Source organism: Thamnophis sirtalis, unplaced genomic scaffold (genome assembly GCF_051295495.1).
Source record: "Thamnophis sirtalis isolate CommonGarterSnake01/CBP01778 unplaced genomic scaffold, rThaSir2_p1.2 scaffold_15, whole genome shotgun sequence".
Classification (NCBI taxonomy): domain Eukaryota; kingdom Metazoa; phylum Chordata; class Lepidosauria; order Squamata; family Natricidae; genus Thamnophis; species Thamnophis sirtalis.
In genome coordinates, this window is record NW_028261395.1 from 3,543,070 (window position 1) to 3,564,525 (window position 21,456).

The window sequence follows — 21,456 nt, forward strand, 5'->3', positions numbered from 1 at the left end:
AACTCTTGGCTAATCTGAGAGCTTGAGATGGGGACAAAAAAGAAATAAAAAACCTTTCTAAGGGTAAGAAGTAAAGATGAAGATAAATGGACATGAACGAGAGGTGGATTCCTACCGGTTCGCACCTATTCGGTAGAACCGGTTCGTCAAATCTACCGAACCGGTTAGAAGAGGTTCCACCAGTGGACCCGGAAAGCAGGCCACACCTACAGAAGAGGTTCCAAAAATTTGTGAAACCCAGCACTGCCCCCCACACACACACACGCAGACAGACAGACAGACTGACACAGAGAGAAAGAGAAAGAAAGGAAGAAATAAATAAATAAAAAAAGAAAAAAGAAAGAGTGAGAATTGAAAGAAAAAAAAGAAAAAGGGACAGAGAGACAAAAGGAAGGAGAGAGGGAGAGGGAGAGAGAGAGGGAGGGAGGGAGAGGGAGAGAGAAAGAAAGAAAACACATGGCCAGCAAGCCACTCCCACCAGGTCACATGGTTGGCAAGCCACTCCCACAAAGGAGGCCACACCCACAGAGTAGGTTCCAAAATTTTTTGAAACCCACCACTGACACAAGCCAGGAAGTTATTATGAGTTACAATACCTGTGATGTGTTTTTGCAGCTGCCTAAAAAATCTAGCATAAATTTGTGGCAAATGTAAGCTTTTGTGGTTCTTAATTAAAAGAACTATAACAGATAGAGAGACGGATTTTCAAGCCGACCAAATAAAGTTCTGTAACTGAAGCTGTCAGAGAAAGCCGTTCTTCATAAGGGAATCAAAGAAAAAAAAATTTAACAACAGTGGACCAAAAACAAGATATGGAACGAGCTCCCTGTTGAGATCCGGATCCTTACTACCCTCCCGGCCTTCTGCAAAGCCACCAAGTCCTGGCTGTTCCAGCAGGCTGGGGGGAGCTGAGAAGCATCTACCTCCACAGAAATTGTGAATGTTGGTTTTGTTTTTAATATGTTGTCTTTGTCTCGTTTTCCCCCTTTCCCTTGTCTTTTGTGAGCCGCCCGGAGTCCTCCGGGAGTGGGCGGCATACAAGACAAATAAATAAAATAAAATAAATAAATAAATAAATACATATTCTTCAGCCTTGAGGCTCCACAATAGTTTTTAGGCCTTTGCAGAAGACTGTGTAAGTCTTCGGAAAAGGAATAAGTGACTAGGATGAATAGCCGCACCTTCAGTAACAGCAACTGCAAAAACCCTGAACAACAGAATGGATGCAACTATTATCTGCAAAGGACCAAGTGGAGAGAAATAATGGTTGTTGATTTCCTCCTGTGAAGATTAAAAAAAATAACGAATGTTTGGTGAGATTAACTGGCTTATGAAGCTTACTATCTTGTAGGGATGAGATTAAATAACTGACGATATTACTCCAGGTATCCACATGGGAACAATAGATGATCACCCGGCTGATATGAGTTAGCAGCCCAACGTGATTGCTAAAGGCAGATGCAGTTTTGATTGTATCGACAGAAGTTTAGCTTGCAAACCACAGAAAGACAATCTAGTCTAGTGGTTAAGGCACCTGGCTGGAAAGCAGGAGATTATGATTTCAGGTCTGCTGCAGCCATGAAAGCCAGCTGAATGACCTTGGGCCAATCTCTTTCTGATGAAACTGGGAGGAGAAAAGTGTATTAGGTATGTTCCCCGCCTTGAATTATTTGTAAAACTAATAAAGGCAGGAAACACATAAATAAATACTTCTACTACATGGGGCTACCCTTGAAGAGTGTTCGAAGACTTCAGCTAGTCCAGAACGCAGCCACCCGAGCGATTGTGGGTGCACCCAGGTACACCCACGTTACACCTATCCTCCGCGAGCTGCACTGGCTACCCATTAGTTACTTATAAAGCCCTGCATGGCATCGGACCTGGGTACCTGAGAGACCGCCTCCTGCCAATTACCTCCCAAAGACGGATTCAATCACACAGGCTCGGCCTTCTCCGGATCCCATCTGCCGGCCAATGTCGGCTGGCGACCCCCCCGGGGAGAGCCTTCTCTGTTGCAGCTCCAGCCCTCTGGAACGAGCTCCCCGTGGAGATCCGGACCCTTACTACTCTCCCGGCCTTCCGCAAAGCCACAAAGACCTGGCTGCTCCGGCAGGCCGGGGGGTTGTTGAAGTATCCAGCCCCACAGTAACTATGAATGTTGTGTATTTTAAATTGTTGTTTGTCTATTTATCCCCTTCCCCTTTTTATTGTAAGCTGCCCGGAGTCCTTCGGGAGTGGGCGGCATACAAGACCAATAAACTGAACTGAACTGAACTACTGCACAGCATTCTGTATTGGTGAATCCTTATTTTGAGTTTTTATAAATGATTCAGAGGAAACAAAAGAGATGCAGAAGTTAAGAAGAATAAGAGGAAACTATGTCTCACGAGAAGAAATTAAGGAAACTAGATATGTTTATCCTTGAGAAAAAAATGGCTTTTAAACACCTTTCTTTACCACAAGCCTTGCATGAATATGTACAGTATTTTTAAAAGCCCTCTGGGCCTAAGTGAAAAAAGTAAGCACTGGTTTAGTCAGAAATTTTACGTAATATTTTTAAAGTGAAAATAAATTACAGTAATTTCTGCGATAATTGGCCTATTACTCACAAAGTCGTCACCAAGTAATAATAACAATAATTACCTTGAGCAGACCATACACTGATAAGTTGAACTTAGTTGTAGCAAATATGTAGCAACGTTGCTTACCAAAACTCCTTCATAGGTTTTGTTTGGGTGAGACGGGAGGGTTCCAGTGGGATTGAAACTTTCATTTCTACTGGAAGTATATCCACCGAATTACGCTGCTTTTGCCTAACACCAAGGCCAAGGGACTGTTCTTTTGCTAATTTAAAAATAAAAGAGAAAAATGAAACAAAACAAAAATCAATATTACAATACTCAGGTAAATAGCGCGTGAAAGCAGCTATCCAAAATAGCGCAACCTTGAGTAAATATTATTAAGATAAATATGTATTTAAAATTGGAATTCTTATTTACGATTTTACAACTACATTGTGATGGGGAAATAACCACATATTTCTACAAGTCATAAAAGATAATTTTTCTGCACCCATATTGAATTTGAAGAATGGCAGGAAAAAAAGGTTATAAAATTTACTTCTGAAGGATACTTATGAGAGGATGTTGCTTTCTAATCCTAGCCTCTAAGTGACCTCATAATTCTTTTTCATTCCAGAACTTCTTTGAAATGGGTTTAGAACTCTGCTGGGGAAGAAAACCAGCATCTTTACATAATAAACAGTTTAAAAAGTTAATAGAGTTTTAAAAGTCAAAAAAGTTCTCAGTTAAAAAGCCATTATAGGAATACCATTTAATTAAAATAATACATTCACAAATGTTCTAATAATTTATATTGGCATTGCAGAAAGAAGACAATATGATTTAGAGTTCAGCTGTCTAGAGATCTAATTGAACTACCGTATATACTCAAGTATAAGCCGAGTTTTTCAGCCCACTTTTTGGGCTGAAAAAAGCCGCCTCGGCTTATACTCGAGTCAGTGAAAAATTTGCCCGAAATGGAGGAGAAAAAGGGGTGGGGCCATGCCGCTGGGTGATGCTCGTGAATGGCCCGGCGCCCCTGTGAGTTTCCCCTCCCTCTGTGTCAGTTTGCCGCACAGCGCGCACCGCACCATCCCCCCTCCTCACGTTCTAATGTAATGCAGGGCTGTCTTACGATTCCCCTTCCTCCCCCTCCTGCCGCTCTGCAACGATGTCCCACCTCCTCCTTGTTATGGCAAGCAGCCACATAGCGATGTCCCAGAGCTAGTTTACTGTTTTTCTTTGAAATAAATATTCAAAAACATTATTGGTATCTATTTTTATTTTTGAAATTTACCGGTAGCTGCTGCATTTCCCTACCCTAGGCTTATACTCGAGTCAATAACTTTTCCAGTTTTTTGTGGTAAAATTAGGTGCCTCAGCTTATATTCGGGCCGGCCTATACTCGAGTATATACGGTATTTATATTTAAATAAGAACTAGAAGAGAGCAATAATATGCAACTTTCCCCAATTTTAAACTAGTCACAATTCCTTGTAGAATTGTTAGGAAAATTTAATTTCTGTAGAATTTGAGATTAAGCTGATTATTTAGCTCTCATTCAATTCCCAGTAAGGGTATGGCTAGCTGATGAGAACTAAATAGCTCGAAATAGATCTATACTAGTTTCCCTTTATTTATTTATCAGCACAAATGCAACACACAGACACACACACACAAAATGTAAAAACCCATTATAGCAAAATAGAGTCTGTACAGGTAATCCTTGAATCACAATGTCAGCCTCTGCTTTGCTGCTGCTTCGGCTGCCATTGAAACGGGGAGGGGGGGCATGGTATTTGGGAGGAGTTACTAATTGTGCTGGAGGAAGATTCTGGAGTTCTGCTGCCTGCCGGACTACGCATGCGGAGGAGGTTCCCGCCAAGGCTAACGGCACCGACATTCCATCTTGGTGATGCCTTTCGAAGTTATCTCACACCTGACACTTGGGAGAATTATGATTGGACTGTAACTGGGATGCCAAGGGGTGGGGAATGAGTTATTTTATATATCAATCGCTTTCGCGCCTAAATAATCAGTCTTCGCTTTGCTACGCTTCTAATCATTTATAATTAGTAAAAGTACACTTGATTTCTACCTATGGAGTCTCGTGGTCTTCTTTCCTAATTACTCAATGAAGAGGTGCTGACACACAAGCTATAATGGACAGGAATTTCTGTCATAAGATGTGGTTATAATTTGAGTCAAACCCAATTTTATGTTGGTAAGCAAATCCAGATTTCCCGGTGTGCATTCTTTTCCTGAAATTAACAAAAAAAGGCTGCAAATCACATCAGCATAGGATGCTACAATAGGTCATACATGCAAGTCAGTTGCTAGATGCCTGAATTATAATTATGTGATCATGGGGATGATGTGCTAGCCATAAATGTGAGTACATGCCATAAATCACTTTTTCCAAGGACATCGTAACTTTGAATGTTATAAATGGTCATTAATCTAGAACTACCTGTAGCTGCTAACTCTGATGGTTTGATTTCTATACATTACTGACAAAAACAGCTAACGTACCTGGAAAACTGGTAAAAATACAAGACGATTGGAAAACAGCTAACTTTAAAAAGCAGGTTTTGTGTAGTGAAAACTCAACTGTCATTTTTTTCTAATTCTCTTTACAAATAGGAAAATTGTATGTTTAATTCCAGCCATTAACTTTGTGATGAGTTTCATATATAATATTTAAATTACTTGTCACTTGTAATAAGCTTTAAGACTCACTTTTCCTCCTACATTCCTCAAGAGATTCTAAGAGAATTCATTTTACTACAAGTGCGTGGTCTTGACAGAGACAGTTTGGATGTGTGTATGGAGTAGCAATAGCACTTAAGACTTTTATACCGCTTCACAGTGCTTTGCAGCCCTCTCTAAGCGGTTTACAGAGTCATCCTATTGCCCCCAACAATCTAGATCCTCATTTTACCCAAATATTCAACCTCAAATATAGAATTCAGATCATTTCTATTCTGCAGTTAAACATAGGCATCCATATGGATGAATGTCATGATGCAACTCTGCTCTTTCATACTTGCTTTGATTACATTTTGCTTCACATATTTAGCCTATGCAACTAAAGTCCCCATTTAATAAAATGTTAAATCCTTTAAATGAGGGTATACGAAGGATAAGAATCAGAAACCACATTGTAAATGGGCTATAAAATAATAAAATAAAATGCTACAAATTTCCAACATTTGGCATATTCTGATGTTTGCTTATTCATTCATAATTCTTCTTCCTATAAAGACAGATTCAACTCCAGTTATTCTTATATGTAATTTTGAAAAGACTTTCCTAAACATACTAACAATTAGGAAATCTTTTTTGCAATCAAAAGTTTTAGAAAATCTTTGGAAGAACAAATGCTGTCTGAAAAACATAATTAAGCAGATGGCAGGTTACTATTATTACTATTCATTAACTTACATGTGCAAACTGAATACCATCTGTATTAAAATTCATTTCAGTTATTGCATCCTATAATCCCTACTGATCTATTATAACTGTACTTATTAGAAGGTTGTTTCTTACTGTGCTGTGTGTCATGTTAATTCTTCACACACAGAGAGTTCTACAAAAAGTACCGAAAGCATTGTCATAAAACAAATAAAAAGAACATCTTCAAATACCAGCTAGAAATGACTAAAAATTAAATCTTTTATTTTCTCACCATTTTTTATATCAGTAATAACTAATTGTTCAGATGAATTTTCATTGACAGAATCTTCTTTCTTTTGGCTGATAGTTGAAATGAAACTGTTGAAAGGAGAAAAATCATGTTTGTGTCCTCTCTCCATTCCCTGAAATTAGAAGAAAAATTTTTTTAAAAGTGCTTGACGCTGTACTTTGACAAGGTTCCAGTTCATAGAACATTACTTTTTCTTATTAGTAACACAGTGGCAATGGTTTAGAAAAAAGGTACACATTAAAAACTTCCATATTTAAAAATAACGTGACCCGACAAAAGCGCGAATGTCAAAAGCGCGCTGACAAAACCGCGGCGCTAAAACCGCGATGTCAAAAGCGCGCCGACAACAGCGCGCCGACAGAAGCGCGATTTAAGTTAAGATAAGGTTTAGGGTTAGGTTTAGGGTTAGGTTTAGGTTTAGGGTTATTTTTAAGGTTAGGTACAGCGCGCTTCTGTCGGTGCGCTGTTGTCGGCGCGCTTCAGCGCTCATTCATCGGCGCGGTTTTGTCACCGCGGTTTAGTCAGGCGCGGTTTCGTCGTTCGTGCATTTGTGGTGGAACCTAAAAATAATACAACTTGGAATACAATACAGGAGGAGGGGATCTATATTTCACTGATGAATGAGGATTCAAATGTAAGTCAGTGCTATATATTTAATGTTGATTGATTTCAAAATGAATTTGGAGCCAGGGTTCTATTGTTACTTGGCATAAATCCAAAACTAGAATGCATGATGAAGGTTGTTTTAAAGTTAATGTGAAATGGGGTGGAATGGAGACTTAATTCTAATTCTATTATTCTGAGAAATAAATGTAAACTGTTAGGAGACCTTCTCGTTTGGAATGGCATATAAATTCCACTGAATGAAATGAATGATGGAAAGGCAGAGTTACACACCACCTGCCAAAAAGAGGTATACATTTTTAAACAACATTTTTCAGAGTTTCTGATAGGAAAAATAACGGAGAGAAAGTAATAGGTTGCTTCGTCTGCAGCCTTTTGAATAAACGTTAAAACTGTGAAGGGTGAACACAAAGACTGTATCAATATACATTATTATTTTCACACACATTGTAACATCCATCAATACATTTATCCAATTTATCCAATTTTCCACCTCTCTCATTTCCCATACCATGTTCCCTTTGTTTCTTTACAGAATATAGAGAATAAGGATTCCATCATATGGAACATTTTACAGGTAGTCTTCAATTTACAACGGTTTAGTGGCCATTCGAGCTTACAATGGCATTGAAAAGAGTGGCTTATGATCATGTTTTTCACATTTATGACTGTTGCAACAACCCCATGGTCACGTGATTCTAATTCAGATGCTTGGCAACTGACTCATATTTATGATAGTTGCAGTATCCTGGGGTCATATGGTCACCTTTCGCAACCTTCTGACAAGCAAAGTCAATTGGCTATCCATTCTTCCCCTCTTTCCTTCCTGATCCTCAATCTTCATGGTTCCACCACAATACCGCGAAGCCCTTATCCGCGGAGACATAAGCGCGAACCCTAATCCGCGCCGTCCGAATCGCTAAAGCAAATGCGACCTTACCGCGCTGACATAAGGGCGGAGGGCAAATCCGCGCCTTCCGAAGCACTAAGCACCCTAAACCCAACCCTAACCCTAACCCTAACCCTAACCCTAAAGCAAACCCCTAAACCTAATCCTAACCTTAATTTAAATCGGCTTTCTGCCGCCGCGCTGTTTTAAAGCGCCCTTCTGTTGCCGCGCTGTTGTCGCGGCGGTGATGACGCGCGGTGATGACATCGTGGCTTTAGCGACGTGGTTTTATCACCGCTATTTTGACGAGCGCGGTTTTGTCGTGCCACAAATCTTCATAAGCATTACTCCTGATCCCTTTAGTCCTGTCGATGAGATATGTGTGTGTGTGTGTGTGTGTGTGTGTGTGTCTGTATGTTGCAAAGTTAAGGAAACATAGATGATAGTTGTATTCATATTAGAAGGACAAAGGATTGCTGGGCATGGTAAACAGATGCTATATTAAAAAGGAAAACAGTGACATGAAAATTCCTCCAAGCATTTTTCCAAGCATGCTGCATTTGGCACAGTTGCCTTACGCATACAGTCTAGCTTTGTTGTGGGTCGCATTCCTTTGGTGCAAAATATAAAAAATTGTGGAGACGTAAGTATCACATTTTTCAGAGTATAAGACGTTCCGGAGTATAAGATGCACCTTAGTTTTGGGGGAGGAAAATAAGGAAAGAAAATTCTGCCTCTGCCTACCAGCACCCATCAGTATTCATCTGGCTAGCATGTGCAGGCCACTTCAGCTGACTGTTATCTGCAGTTCAGTGGTTCAAATCTCACTGGCTCAAGGTTGACTCAGCCTTCCATACTTCTGAGGTGGGTAAAATGAGGACCCGGATTGTTGTTGGGGGCAATATGCTGACTCTGTAAACCGCTTAGAGAGGGCTGAAAGCCCTGTGAAGCGGTATATAAGTCTAACTGCTATTGCTATACAGGTAGTTCTCAACATATGACAGTAATGGAACTTGCCCATTACCGTTTTATGTTGTAACGGTTGTAAAACAAGTCATATGACCCATTTGATTGTACAACCTTTTTTTGTGGTTATTGGGTGAATCATCATGGCCATTAAGTGAACCATTGGTTTGTTTGGTATTGCTGAAAACCGGAAGAAAGAAGTATTGGTTTTTGGCAAAACTATTGTAAAGCATGATCATGTAACTGTGGGACACAGCCAATGACAGTTTAAGTCATAATGAATGAACTACAAGTGTCCAGACTTATGCGATTACCTTTTGTGACTTTCTGACAAGCAAGTTCCATGGGGAATCCAAATTAACTAACAACTGTGTTACTAACTTAACAACTGCAATGATTCACTTAGCACCTGCATAAAAAAAATGTTAACAATGGTTTATTGAATAAGCCACATTTTACTTATGTCAAGAGCCGAGGTGGCGCAGTGGTTAGGGTGCAGTATTGCAGGCCACTTCAGCTGACTGTTATTTGCAGTTCGGCGGTTCTAATCTCACCGGCTCAAGGTTGACTCAGCCTTCCATCCTTCCGAGGTGGGTGAAATGAGGACCCAGATTGTTGTTGGGGGCGATATGCTGACTCTGTAAACCGCTTAGAGAGGGCTGAAAGCCCTATGAAGCGGTATATAAGTCTAACTGCTATTGCTATTGCTACTGGCTTCACATACTGCACTATGTTAAAAACTACAGTTTGGGAACCCCAATGACTAGCCAAAACATAATAAGGCATTACGTATATAAATATGTAATATAAAGTTTAATATGAAACCATTCAGACACTCTTAACAAGGGATTTTCAAACTTTACTATATGTGGAACTCGAGGAATACATGAAAATGTAAGAGAATCTAAAATGTCACTTAAACACAACTAAACTATAGAGCTTTTCTTCCCATTCAGGGCGTTCTGGATTCCACATCCTGAAAAAGTTAAAAAATTCGTAGTACTCTGAACATTGGCATAATTAAATTGAGATAGAAAATTCATTGACCCAGCCCTAGGAAGACATGAATTCCTAGGGCAAGGAAGTACTATTTTTATAACAAATGATAAGTTTAAATGATCAAAAGCTTTATCTAAGAATTCTATAAATACACCTAATAAAGTAAAATAAAATGCAGACTTTCGCGGCACAAAAACCTACATTATAAAAACATTTAATAGTTTTATTAACATTTATTTTAATTTTAATTTATATAACAGGTTTTGATTTTTCTAGTTATAGTATGGAGAATTTTAACTCCTAAGCCACTAAAAACTTTGATTTGGTTATCTTTACTGCCCCAAATTTGGCAAAAATTACATACATACTTTAAAGAATTAACTTGAGTAAGGTCTAGAAATCTCCCCTTAGAGAACTTAAATCTGAGATTCACTGAGAACTATAGCACAACACTCCACACTGTTCCTGTGGTCCAGGGGTGGGTTTCTCGCCCCGTTCCAACCGGTTCGGTTGGAACGGGGCCGGCGGCGTCCTCGTGCACGGGCGCTCCAGCTGCTCCTGGACGATCACGCAGGTGCTGTATGCATCCTGCGCATGCGTGGAAGCGCAGAACTCGTCAAAACCGGGTAAGGACTGCAGGCGGGCGGGCGCGCCCTTCGCCGTTCCTGGAAGTTACTTACTTCCGGGTTCGGCGACCAACCGGTTGGCAGGGACCGCCGTGAAGCGGTTGAAACCCACCCCTGCTGTGGTCCCATACAAGCCTACAGGTAGTCCTTGACTTACAATTGGTCACTTAGTGACCATTTGAAGTTATGATGAATCTCTCCTGTGCTACTTATTACACGGTTCTGAAGTACCAAAGGTTGCTCCCCGCGACAGTCAGGTGACCTCATGCTAAACTCTTGGCATTGTTCCTGCGTCTACAGTTGTTCGCAGCATCCAGCATTTACATGACAATATTTTACAACATTATTGTCGAGAACTTTTTGCAGTTTTTGGCAAAAATGACTCATAGTAAACAATGGACATGACTTTATGACTACAATGTTTGTTTTACCACCAGAAAGTCATTTTTTATTACCACTTAAAGTATTCACTTAATGACTTCCACAAAAAAGGTTGTAAAATCAGATTAATCACGGTGTGACCCCCTTTGTGACTGTGATGACTTACGACTGTAATGGACTGTAATGGACATGTATCATACTTGTTTGAGTTAGTACTTCCACTTGCAGAATGCCAAGATAGCGGAGTGAATATTTTTCCATTTTTAGAATTTTAGAAATTATTTGAAGTAAACGAGATGCAATACTTCCTTTTTCTATATTTGTTTAATATGTTTTATAAGCATTGACGCTTGTTACCAAAATATCATTGTGTTCTTGAATCTCCATCTGTTCCTCTCCCTGGATACGCTAAGGCATTTATTTAACATAGTTGTAATTTTTTACACATTTTATGGTTTTTGCTTTTGATAATTCTACTCAAACCATTCAAGAAAATAAGTTTAGCATGGACGAGTATTTCAACAGACTTCTCTTAAAATTGGTGTGTCGTATCTCTTCATGCTACAAATATATTTCTGAGCATTTACCAAAGAAGTGACTACTGACTTGATATACGATTTGCAAAATGAAAAGCAGTATAAAAATTGAAATATGCATTGAATCAAATTGATGGCATTTAAATAAGAAGTCTGTCCAATACAGGCAGTCCTTGACTTACAAACACAATTGGAGCCAGATCTTCAATCACTAAGCAATTGTTAAGTGAGTCGTCACATCTGACTTTACCACAATTTTTACTGTGGTCATTAAATGAATCCAACTTCCCCCACTGACTTCGTCAGAAATCAGCTGGGAAAACCAGGAATTGCCATCACATGACCACAGGATTCTGCAAGTGGTGTAAATGAGAACCCAAATTGTGATCATGTGGTTCTGGAGGTGGTGCAAGTCGTAAATTTGAGGACAGATCACAAGTTTTTCAACACCGTCTGTCAGCCTCTGCTTTGCTGCTGCTTCGGCTGCCATTGAAACGGGGAGGGAGGGCATGGTATTTGGGAGGGGTTACTAATTGTGCTGGAGGAAGATTCTGGAGTTCTGCTGCCTGTCGGACTACGCATGCGGAGGAGGTTCCCGCCAAGGCTAACGGCACCGACATTCCATCTTGGTGATGCCTTTCGAAATTATCTCACACCTGACACTTAGGAGAATTATGATTGGACTGTAACTGGGATGCCAAGGGGTGGGGAATGGGTTATTTTATATATCAATCGCTTTCGAGCCTAAATAATCAGTCTTCGCTTTGCTACGCTTCTAATCATTTATAATTAGTAAAAGTACACTTGATTTCTACCTATGGAGTCTCGTGGTCTTCTTTCCTAACTACTCAATGAAGAGGTGCTGACACCGTCATAACTTCAAACCAGCATTAAATAAATGATTGCTATCAAATATACACTATTAGTTTCTGATATTGGTAAAACACTATTTTTGTCTAAATAAGGCAGAGAATGGACTCACAGAGGAAATTATTTCCTCCCTTTCCTTTTTTTACTATTGGAGGGAAGGTTAATCTGGAATCTTTTCATGTGCAACAATGCTAGGATAGGATTGAAGATGTTGCATTACTACTATTACTACTATTATCACTGCCATGGTTATTTCTATTATTCTGATCAGTCTGGCCTTATTAGGTTTAGGTTTATTCGATTTATATGCTGCCCTTCTCCCAAGGACTCAGGGCGGCGTACAACATTAAAAGAAACACATAATACAAAAGTTAAGAAGAAATTAAACGGGATATCCCAAACCCAATTAAAATTGACAATGACACATTTTTTAAAAAAAGAATTCAAATTCAAATTAGCAGTAATCAATAATTTGATTTGTTTTGTTCAGGCCAGGCTGGCTTGCTGGAAAAGCCAATTTTTTAGGGCGCATCGGAAGGACCGGAGGTCGGGGATTATACGAAGTTCCGGGGGCAGCTCATTCCAGAGGGAAGGCGCTCCCACAGAGAAGGCTCTCCCCCTGGGGGTCACTAGGTGACACCGTCTGGCCGACGGCACCCTGAGGAGGCCAACTCTGTGGGATCGCACTGGACGATGGGAGGCTACCGGTGGCAGTAGGTGGTCTCGCAGGTACCCTGGGCCTAAGCCATGGAGCGCTTTAAAGGTCATCATTAATACCTTGAATCGCACCCAGAAGATAACCGGCAACCAGTGCAGGCCGCCTAAAAGGGGTGTAACATGGGAGTACCTGGGTGCCCCCATGACAACCCACGCAGCCGCATTCTGGACCAGTTGAAGCTTGCCATCACCTCTAGTAGGTGCATTCTGCCACAATATTTAACTAGAACAACCCTGCCAAAACTATTGATTGCATTCCTATCAAAAGTCATGTAGCCATTTCTCTGATGTAGTGAAGAGAAAAAGAAACAATTTTTGTTTGCTAATTTATTACCTTTTTCTAACCAATAGGTACATTTCCCTTCAAAATTAAATTATTTAAATGAAATCTGGCTTTCTTAGTGAAAACAGAGCTGGCTGATTCTTCATAATGTTAATGAACAACGTGGCACGACATAGCCGCGGTAGACTAAAGCGCGCCGACAAAACCGCGGTGCTAAAACCGCGATGTCAAAAGCGCGCCCACAACAGCGCGCCGACAGAAGCGCGATTTAACTTAAGGTAAGGTTTAGGGTTAGGTTTAGGGTTAGGTTTAGGGTAGGTTTAGCGTTAGGTTTAGGGTTAGGTTTAGGGTTATTTTTAGGGTTATGTTACAGCGCGCTTCTGTCGGCACGTGTTGTCGGCGCACTGTTGTCACGCGGTTTTGACGGTGCGGTTTTGTCACCGCGCTTTAGTCACACGCGCTTTAGTCTACCGCAGTTTTGTGGTGGAACCAATGAACAATACTATCAGCTTTGATGGGACCCTTTTCTTTCAGAATTTTTCATATGCTGGAGCGCTGAATTAATAGTTTAGATAGAATATACCTCCCATTCCAGTCTCTTAGATCTGGCCTATAGTTTACTAACCAGAAAGTTTTCTAATCAAACATGCTTGTGTAGGGATAAGCACCTATCTGAAATCGTTGAAATCCCATGATATTGAAGCAAATACTGTAAATGAAATACCATATACGTAATGCTGCATTTCAATATATCAATAGTGACTACCAAAAGAATATGGAAAAATACATAATGTAGTGTAACAAATGTCTCCCTTGATGTCTTTTCAAAGCTGGCCCTTAGAATTTTACATTTTTTACATGTATTTTAAGTTTATTGGTTTCTGTTAGTCTCTGATATTCGATTTTGATACTGGAATTTGGAATGGCGCATCTAACTTTATCACTGAATTAGTTATATATCAACCGTATTATCTCAACACGAATTATACTTTAATGTTATTAAAAGTTTTAATAAGAAAAATTAGCCTAATAAAAAGTAATATAGAATAAGAAAAGAAAAGAAAAAGACAGCATTTAGAAAATCTATACTTTTGTCTACATCTTTTTTTTATTCAGGAATTTTCTAAACACGGTATAATTGATTCAGTATTAGTTAGAAATATTAGTTCATCTGAGGATGTTCAGTATTTGATAAAATAATTAACTAGTGATTCTCTTTCTCTGCTGCCTTTACAGATAGCAAACTGAGTATTTTTCTGGGAGAAAGGCTTAAAGTAAAAAGCAGTTCGCAAACAAATCTAGAAAAAAGGAAGATAGTTGTTTTAAATATGAACTAATATAGCCATTAAAATATAGCGTTTTTTTCCCCTTTTATTTCTGTGCTAGTTGGAACTGGCAAATAGAGTTTGCAAATACATCATGCATGTTCAAAATGCCTTTCTACCTTCCATCTGTTATAAAGAAACTACTTGTTCTTAGTAATATAGCACCATATTAAATTACTGATAATTGAAGGGCTTTTCCATTATGCTATGACTGTAATATTCAGTACAATGAATATGAGGGACTATGACACTGTTAGTGAAGATCTCTGCTTGATAATTTCATCTTCTTAAGTGTTTTTTTAATCATTTAACATAGAATACAGAATGAATGCTTTTCCTCACTATAGTATAAATGTGTTTTTTTTTTCACTGTGGAGATGCTTATGCAATCTTTTAAAAAAAGTAACAGTAAGTACCTTTCTTCCTTCCATCTGTAACAATGTTCCTTGTACATCATTGCTCGTTTTCCATTTTTTGTATCCTAAATGTAGATTTTTGAAGCCTTTGTATTCAATAGTATATGTATGTATGTGTGTGTGTGTGTGTATGTATACATATGTATGTTTGTGTATGTGTGTATGTATGTGTGTGTGTGTGTGTGTATATATATATATGTTTTTATTTGTGCTGATAAATAAATAAAGGGAGACTAGTATAGATCTATTTCAAGCTATTTAGCTCTCATCAGCTAGCCATACCCTTACTGGGATTCGAACCTGTGCTGTATTGCATCTTAGGAAGGGTAAGGGTAGCCGAATCCCAGTAAGGGTATGGCTAGCTGATGAGAGCTAAATAGCTTGAAATAGATCTATACTAGTCTCCCTTTATTTATTTATCAGCACAAATAAAAACACAAATATAACAAAGGCAACAGTAAAAATATTGGGTTTCTGTCGTGATGGACTCTTGTGACGAGCCGATTGACAGATGATGGAAGCAGTTAGCTTCCTCCCATAATTGGGGCTTACCAGGGGTTGTGACACTAAATATAGATAGATAGATAGATAGATAGATAGATAGATAGATAGATAGATAGATAGATAGATAGATAGATAGATAGATAGATAGATAGATGATAGATAGATATATTTCCCTTTCTGCTTCTGTTATATACCATAATCAAGACACTGTGCACTAAAATGTGGCAGGGATGCCATAAATGTCCAACGGATCTTTTACATCATAACTAATAGAGATTTGTGGACTATCAGTTTAATTAATAAGCAAACAGTTCCAATTCCTCATTCTTTTCATAAAAGTTACTCTTAAAATCTGATCATATGAAAATAAAAGTTATTTAAATTAATCTGAAGGAGCAAATGCAGCTGAGAAATTAAAGTTATATGGTAAGATTACTTTAATTATATCAATTAAATTAAAACATTTTTAATTACAGATGTATACCATATGTGTTTGTAACTATCCTGCCCTGATATGATAAGTGTTCAAAATACAATTTGCCCCTAGATTCATTCAGTTATAGGGAAACCCCTGGATTCCCTTTCCCATATATTTCTTACTTATAATTCTTAATTCTGCTAACAATTTTTCAGTTATGGTTCAAAAGGTAGCACAGATGCTTGGCATCAGAGCAGCAGTTGTGGAGATGAAACACCTGGAGCTCTATTCCTTTTCAAAATAAGAGCTACAATGGTTTACTGATATTTTCCAAGGGAAAATACAACTGCAAATCATGTTAAGCAGGAAAAATGCTCTTCTAAATCCAAGCTTCAGTGAGCAGCAAACAGTTATTATTCTGAGGAACTGCTGAGCACTTGCCTCACTGATAATTTGAATACTTCCTATTTCTTCTCAGAATAAATCAGATGGAAGTGGAAATAGGTGGGAATTAATAATGCGTGGCACGACATAACTGCGAACGTCAAAAGCGCGCCGACAACAGCGCGCCGACAGAAGCGCGATTTAAGTTAAGGTAAGGTTTAGGGTTAGGTTTAGGGTTATTTTTAGGGTTATGTTACAGCGCACTTCTGTCGGCGTGCTGTTGTCGGCGTGCTTCAGCGCTCATTCGTCTCCGCGGTTTTGACGGCACAGTTTTGTCACCGCGCTTTAGACACACACGCTTTTGTCATACGCGCATTTGTGTTGGAACCTTAATAATGCACCCCTCCAATTTTCTATTTTGGCTGTAGCTTTAACTTAGGGGGCTTTTTTTTTTGTAAGAAAGGAGATAGTTGGGCAAGAGACTGGTTGATTTGGAGAAATTATTTTTAACAATGCAGTGATTATGGTGGAAAGTAACAGCCTATGTTCAACTTTTTTTAGCGCAGTAATAATTCCCCTGCTGTTTTTCATGACAGGCATGAATCTTCCCATGGGAAGTAAACAAATACACTATCAAACTAACAAATGATGCAACACACAGTAGTTCCAGAAGCTAGTTTCCTATTCTTGCATGACCTTCTGCGCTCTGCATTAAAACAACAAAAAGCAAGTTCGGAAAGGATACTGATTTGTTAATGGGCTAGATTAATTTTGAAGGAAGCAATGTGGAATATTATAAACTGATATTTTTAACACCATAATAGTAGCGAACTATCACTAGCCTGGCACTTGCTATGGTGACTCGCAGATGATAGTTCTCAACTCACAAATCTGGAAGACACCAGGTTGCAAAAGAAGACATAAATTATAAGCTATTTATGCAAATATTTGTTTTATAGCAGTCTTCCATGTTTGGTGCCATAAACTAATTTAGATAAACCTGTGGAATTGGGTTACATTTGTTTGTTGGGGAAGTGATGGGAATCATTGTGTGCTCTGCATCAGGAATAAACGGATGGGAATCATGGTGTGCTCTGCATCAGGAATAAACGGGTGCCTATTTAATTTTAGCAGTTTTGATGGTTAAGTAGGTTTTTGAAGTATTCCTGCAACTTACCTCTCACTCCAACCCTTCTACATAACTTTTCCTTGATATTTATCCATGGGAAGGGGGGGGGGAGAATGAATAGGAGAAATCCACATAAATATCACAAGAGGTACTCAAGCTAGCCTAATCCACAATCTTTTAAAAAATAAATGTGATGGAAGACTTTGTTTCTAATGTCAGCTGAAGGGACTGGAAAACTTAAGGCAAGAGACCAGGAGATCCAAATCTCAGGAAGGACTCAACTCTCTGCCAAGCAGAAGACCCAACTTGGCCCCATCCCCCTTGTCAGGAAAAATAACCCCATTTCCTTCCCAGTAGTATAGCCACTTTATGAGTGAATATGTTATCATACTCGATTCACGGCAAGGTTTAATAAACATACTTTTAGGTTCAATCCCCCAAACCCCCATAAACTTGTGGAATTGGGTTACATTTGTTTGTTGGAGAAGTGATGGGAATCATGGTGCGCTCTGCATCAGGAATAAACGGATGGGAATCATGGTGTGCTCTGCATCAGGAATAAACAGGTGCCTATTTAATATCCAAGACTTGTTTAGCAGTTTTGATGGTTAAGTAGGTTTTTGAAGTATTCCTGCAACTTACCTTGTACCCCCCCCCCCTTGACTTGGATTGTAAGCCGCCCTGAGTCCCGTCCGGGGAAAAGGGCGGCATAGAAATATAATCAATCAATCAATCAATCAAACCTCTCACTCCAACCCTTCTACATAACTTTTCCTTGATATTTATCCATGGTGGCGGGGGTGGGGTGGGGAGAATGAATAGGAGAAATCCACATAAATATCACAAGCTAGCCTAATCCACAACCTTTAAAAAAATGAATGTGCTTTGCTCTCTCTTCCTTTCTAATGTCAACTGGAAAACTTAAGGCAAGAGACAAGGAGATCCAAATCTCAGGAAGGATTCAACTCTCTGCCAAGCAAAAGACCCAACTTGGCTCCATCCCCCTTGTCAGGAAAAATAACCCCATTTCCTTCCCAGTAGTATAGCCACTTTATGGGTGAATATGTTATCATACTCGATTCACGGCAAGGTTTAATAAAGATACTTTTAGGTTCAATCCCCCAAATGCCCTTCAACAGGATAATTCCCTCCACCCCACTCATCAAATAATGGGACAAAAAGAGGGAAGCCTCCTATTCCGGTCCCTTCGTGGTGCTTACCCCAGAAGCCGACCTCGACTCAGGCAGGGGAGGAAGCAATTCCTCGCCTTCTCCCACTCCGAGCTTCCCTTCTTCTTCTTTCTCCTCCTCCTCCTTCTCCTCCTCCGCAACTGCCACCCCTTCTTCCGGAGGCCGGGATCCCTTCGCCTCCTCCGCCGGCGGGGGATCCGCGCTCCCCACTTTGACGTCGCAACCCAGCATGAGGCATTTGTCGCCGACCGCGGGCAGGGGATCCGAAGCGGCGGCGGTTGGCAGCGGGTTGGGAAGCTCCATGGTTCCCTTCTGGTTTCTTCCCCTCACGGCTTCTCTCTCTCTCTCTCTCCCCTCAGCCGGCTCTGGGGCTGCCTGCCATCCTCTCCCTCGCTCCGGCACCGTCTCTGCCCAGCTCGCCTCCGCCTCCCTCAGCCGCGGTTACCTCAGGAAGGCGGTTACCTCAGGCAACCCTTCCGCGCTCGCCCTGAGGCGGCGGCGGCGGCGGCCACTGGAGCGGGGCTTTAACGCCCCCTCACTTATTCTTTCCCGCCCCGCCAAAAGCGCCCGAGCGGAGGATGCCGCCGCTCCGTCCCAACCGCCCCGGAGATGCCCGCAGCGCCTCGCTCTTTCTCTCTTCTCCTCAGTCTGAAGCGGGCCTGACTAAGCGCTCCCTGCCCTGAGCGGAGTGGAGGCGGCCGCGGTCAAGCAGCGGAGGGACGTGGCAGCGGCGGGGAGCGCTTGCCGCCCTCTCTCATTGCTTCCCCCGTCGGGCGATGAGGGAGGAGGAGGAGGACCCGCCAGCCGAATTGCCAGGCTGCGGCGGTTCCTCTCACCCGCGTCCGTCCCCGCTTCAACGGGCTTCCAAAACCCAGCCCGCCATGTTGTTCTGTGAGGCAAAGAGTGCCGGCGAGAAAGGCGTGAGGGAAAAGAGTCGCCCCCGTATTGTCGGGGAGGCTTCCCGAGCTGGAGCCAGAGAAAGGGAGCTCTCGTTACGCAACTGCCGCAATTCAGGGGTTATTATTATTATTTTTTATTTGAATGGCACCGTTTGACGTCACGCGGAGCGAAGGCGGGCGGCAGGTTGCTAGTTCCAGCAGGGAGGATTGCGCGCGGTTCCTCAGCTGAGGTGAAACCTAAATAAGATCGCCGGTTGTCCTTCTGCCTTTTCTCTTCTTCTTTATCCTCTCCCCATAGGTTTTAATAGGGGACCTGCTTTGGCTTCGTGACCCAACAATTGTGTGATGGACATATGCGCGCTGACTAAAATGCGACATCAAAATCGCACCGACAAATTGGCGACATCAAAATCGTGACGACAAATTCACGACAAAATCACGCCGACAAATTCGCGACGTCAAAATCGTGACGACAAATTCACGATGACAAAATCGCGACGACAAATTCACAACGACAAAATCGTGACGACAAATTCACAACGACAAAAGCGCGATGACAAGCACAATAACATCGAAAAATTTTTAGGGTTAGGGTTATAACGTACGTATACGCGTCCCACTATGTTAAAGGCCCAGCACACGCACTGGGCTGTCTATAGTTTGTTGATGACGCGATTTTGTCGTCACGCATTTGTCGTCGCGCTATTGTCAAAAACCAATTAGTGATTTTGACGGCGCTCATTTGTCCGTCGGCGGTTTTGTCGGCGCGCATATGTCTCTCACGCATTTGTCGGTGAACCCTTTGGCTTTGCATGAACGAGGGCTGCGGAAATCCGGACGACCGCCAGAGGACTGCAACAAATTGAAGAGTTGTGCGTGGCTTTGCGATCACCTAGTGGTCCCCTTTCGGATCTGACCGTCCCATTGAATATGGTTTATTGGAGCGGTTCCATTAAAAAAAAAGGCTGATGAATGTACTTTTATTATTTGTGTATACAGCACATATCTTTGAGACCTTTTATGGAAGTATATAAATATTTTCATTGGGTTTTATAGGGTTACAGGAAGACGCTTAAAATGGCAAATACTGTAGCACGTTTTTAATTTTAGCACATCTTACAAAGTTACCAAATGCGTTGTCTTCGTAAGGAGTGCAGTTTCACCTCAAATCCAATAGCTGTGCTATGCAGTTAATAGAAGTAAACTTTTATTGTCTTAATAACTTAGACTTTTTACGCTATGAAGATTTTAAAAAATTGTCACGATATGAGAAAGAAAAAAGTTAAGAGAAAAGGCTAGGAAGAATGAAGCCAAAAGCGCAGAAAGAAGTAGAGATATAAATAAATTATTTCCAATTTTCGTTTATAAGTTATAAGTATAAATTTAGATTGACTTCTTATTCTAAGATTACAAGATTGCTTTTATTTTTGCTGTTGTCTACTATTTTTCTAATCAAACCCCTAAATCAAATTTCATCTGGCATTAAAATAAAGTAATGTGCTTTGTATTGTAGGAAGTTAAAACCCACTCTTCTGCTAGAAAAATGAAATATCCTGGGAAATATTGAAAAGATTCAGATTCAGATTCAGTTTTAATTTATTTGTATGCTGCCCTTCTCTGGGAGGGACTCAGAGCGGCGAACAACTCAAAAGGGGAAAGGGGATACAAACACAATACATATAATTAAAATACACAAGAGTCATACGGCCATACAAGTCGAGAGGGGAGGGGAACTCATCAACCCCAGGCCTGCCGGCACAGCCAGGTTTTGACGGCTTTCCGGAAGGCCTGGAGAGGGGTGAGGGTCCGAATCTCCGCAGGGAGTTCATTCCAAAGGGCCGGAGCTGCAACAGAGAAGGCCCTCCCCCGGGTAGTAGCCAGATGGCATTGGCTGGTGGACAGAACCCGGAGGAGGCCGACCCTGTGCGATCTAACGGGTCTGTGGGAGGTAATTGGCAGAAGGCGGTCTCTCAAGTACCCAGGATATTATATTTCCCTGGATTAGAAATGGAGAAACATGTTTTTAGGCAAGA

The 21,456-nt window shown here is 40.8% G+C and overlaps 1 protein-coding gene across 1 annotated transcript in view; it reads right to left on the reverse strand.

The window, feature by feature from the left end:
- Positions 1-19,057, reverse strand: part of HECTD2 (HECT domain E3 ubiquitin protein ligase 2) — a 52,231-nt gene extending 33,174 nt beyond the window's left edge. The window contains exons 1-3 of the mRNA XM_087701915.1: positions 18,555-19,057; positions 6,250-6,379; positions 2,709-2,844 (exon numbers count right to left, since the gene is read on the reverse strand). Coding sequence (XP_087558041.1) covers positions 2,709-2,844; positions 6,250-6,379; positions 18,555-18,827 — 539 coding nt within the window. The 5' untranslated portion in view covers positions 18,828-19,057. The remainder of the gene's footprint in view (positions 1-2,708; positions 2,845-6,249; positions 6,380-18,554) is intronic.
- Positions 19,058-21,456: the final 2,399 nt, after the last annotated feature.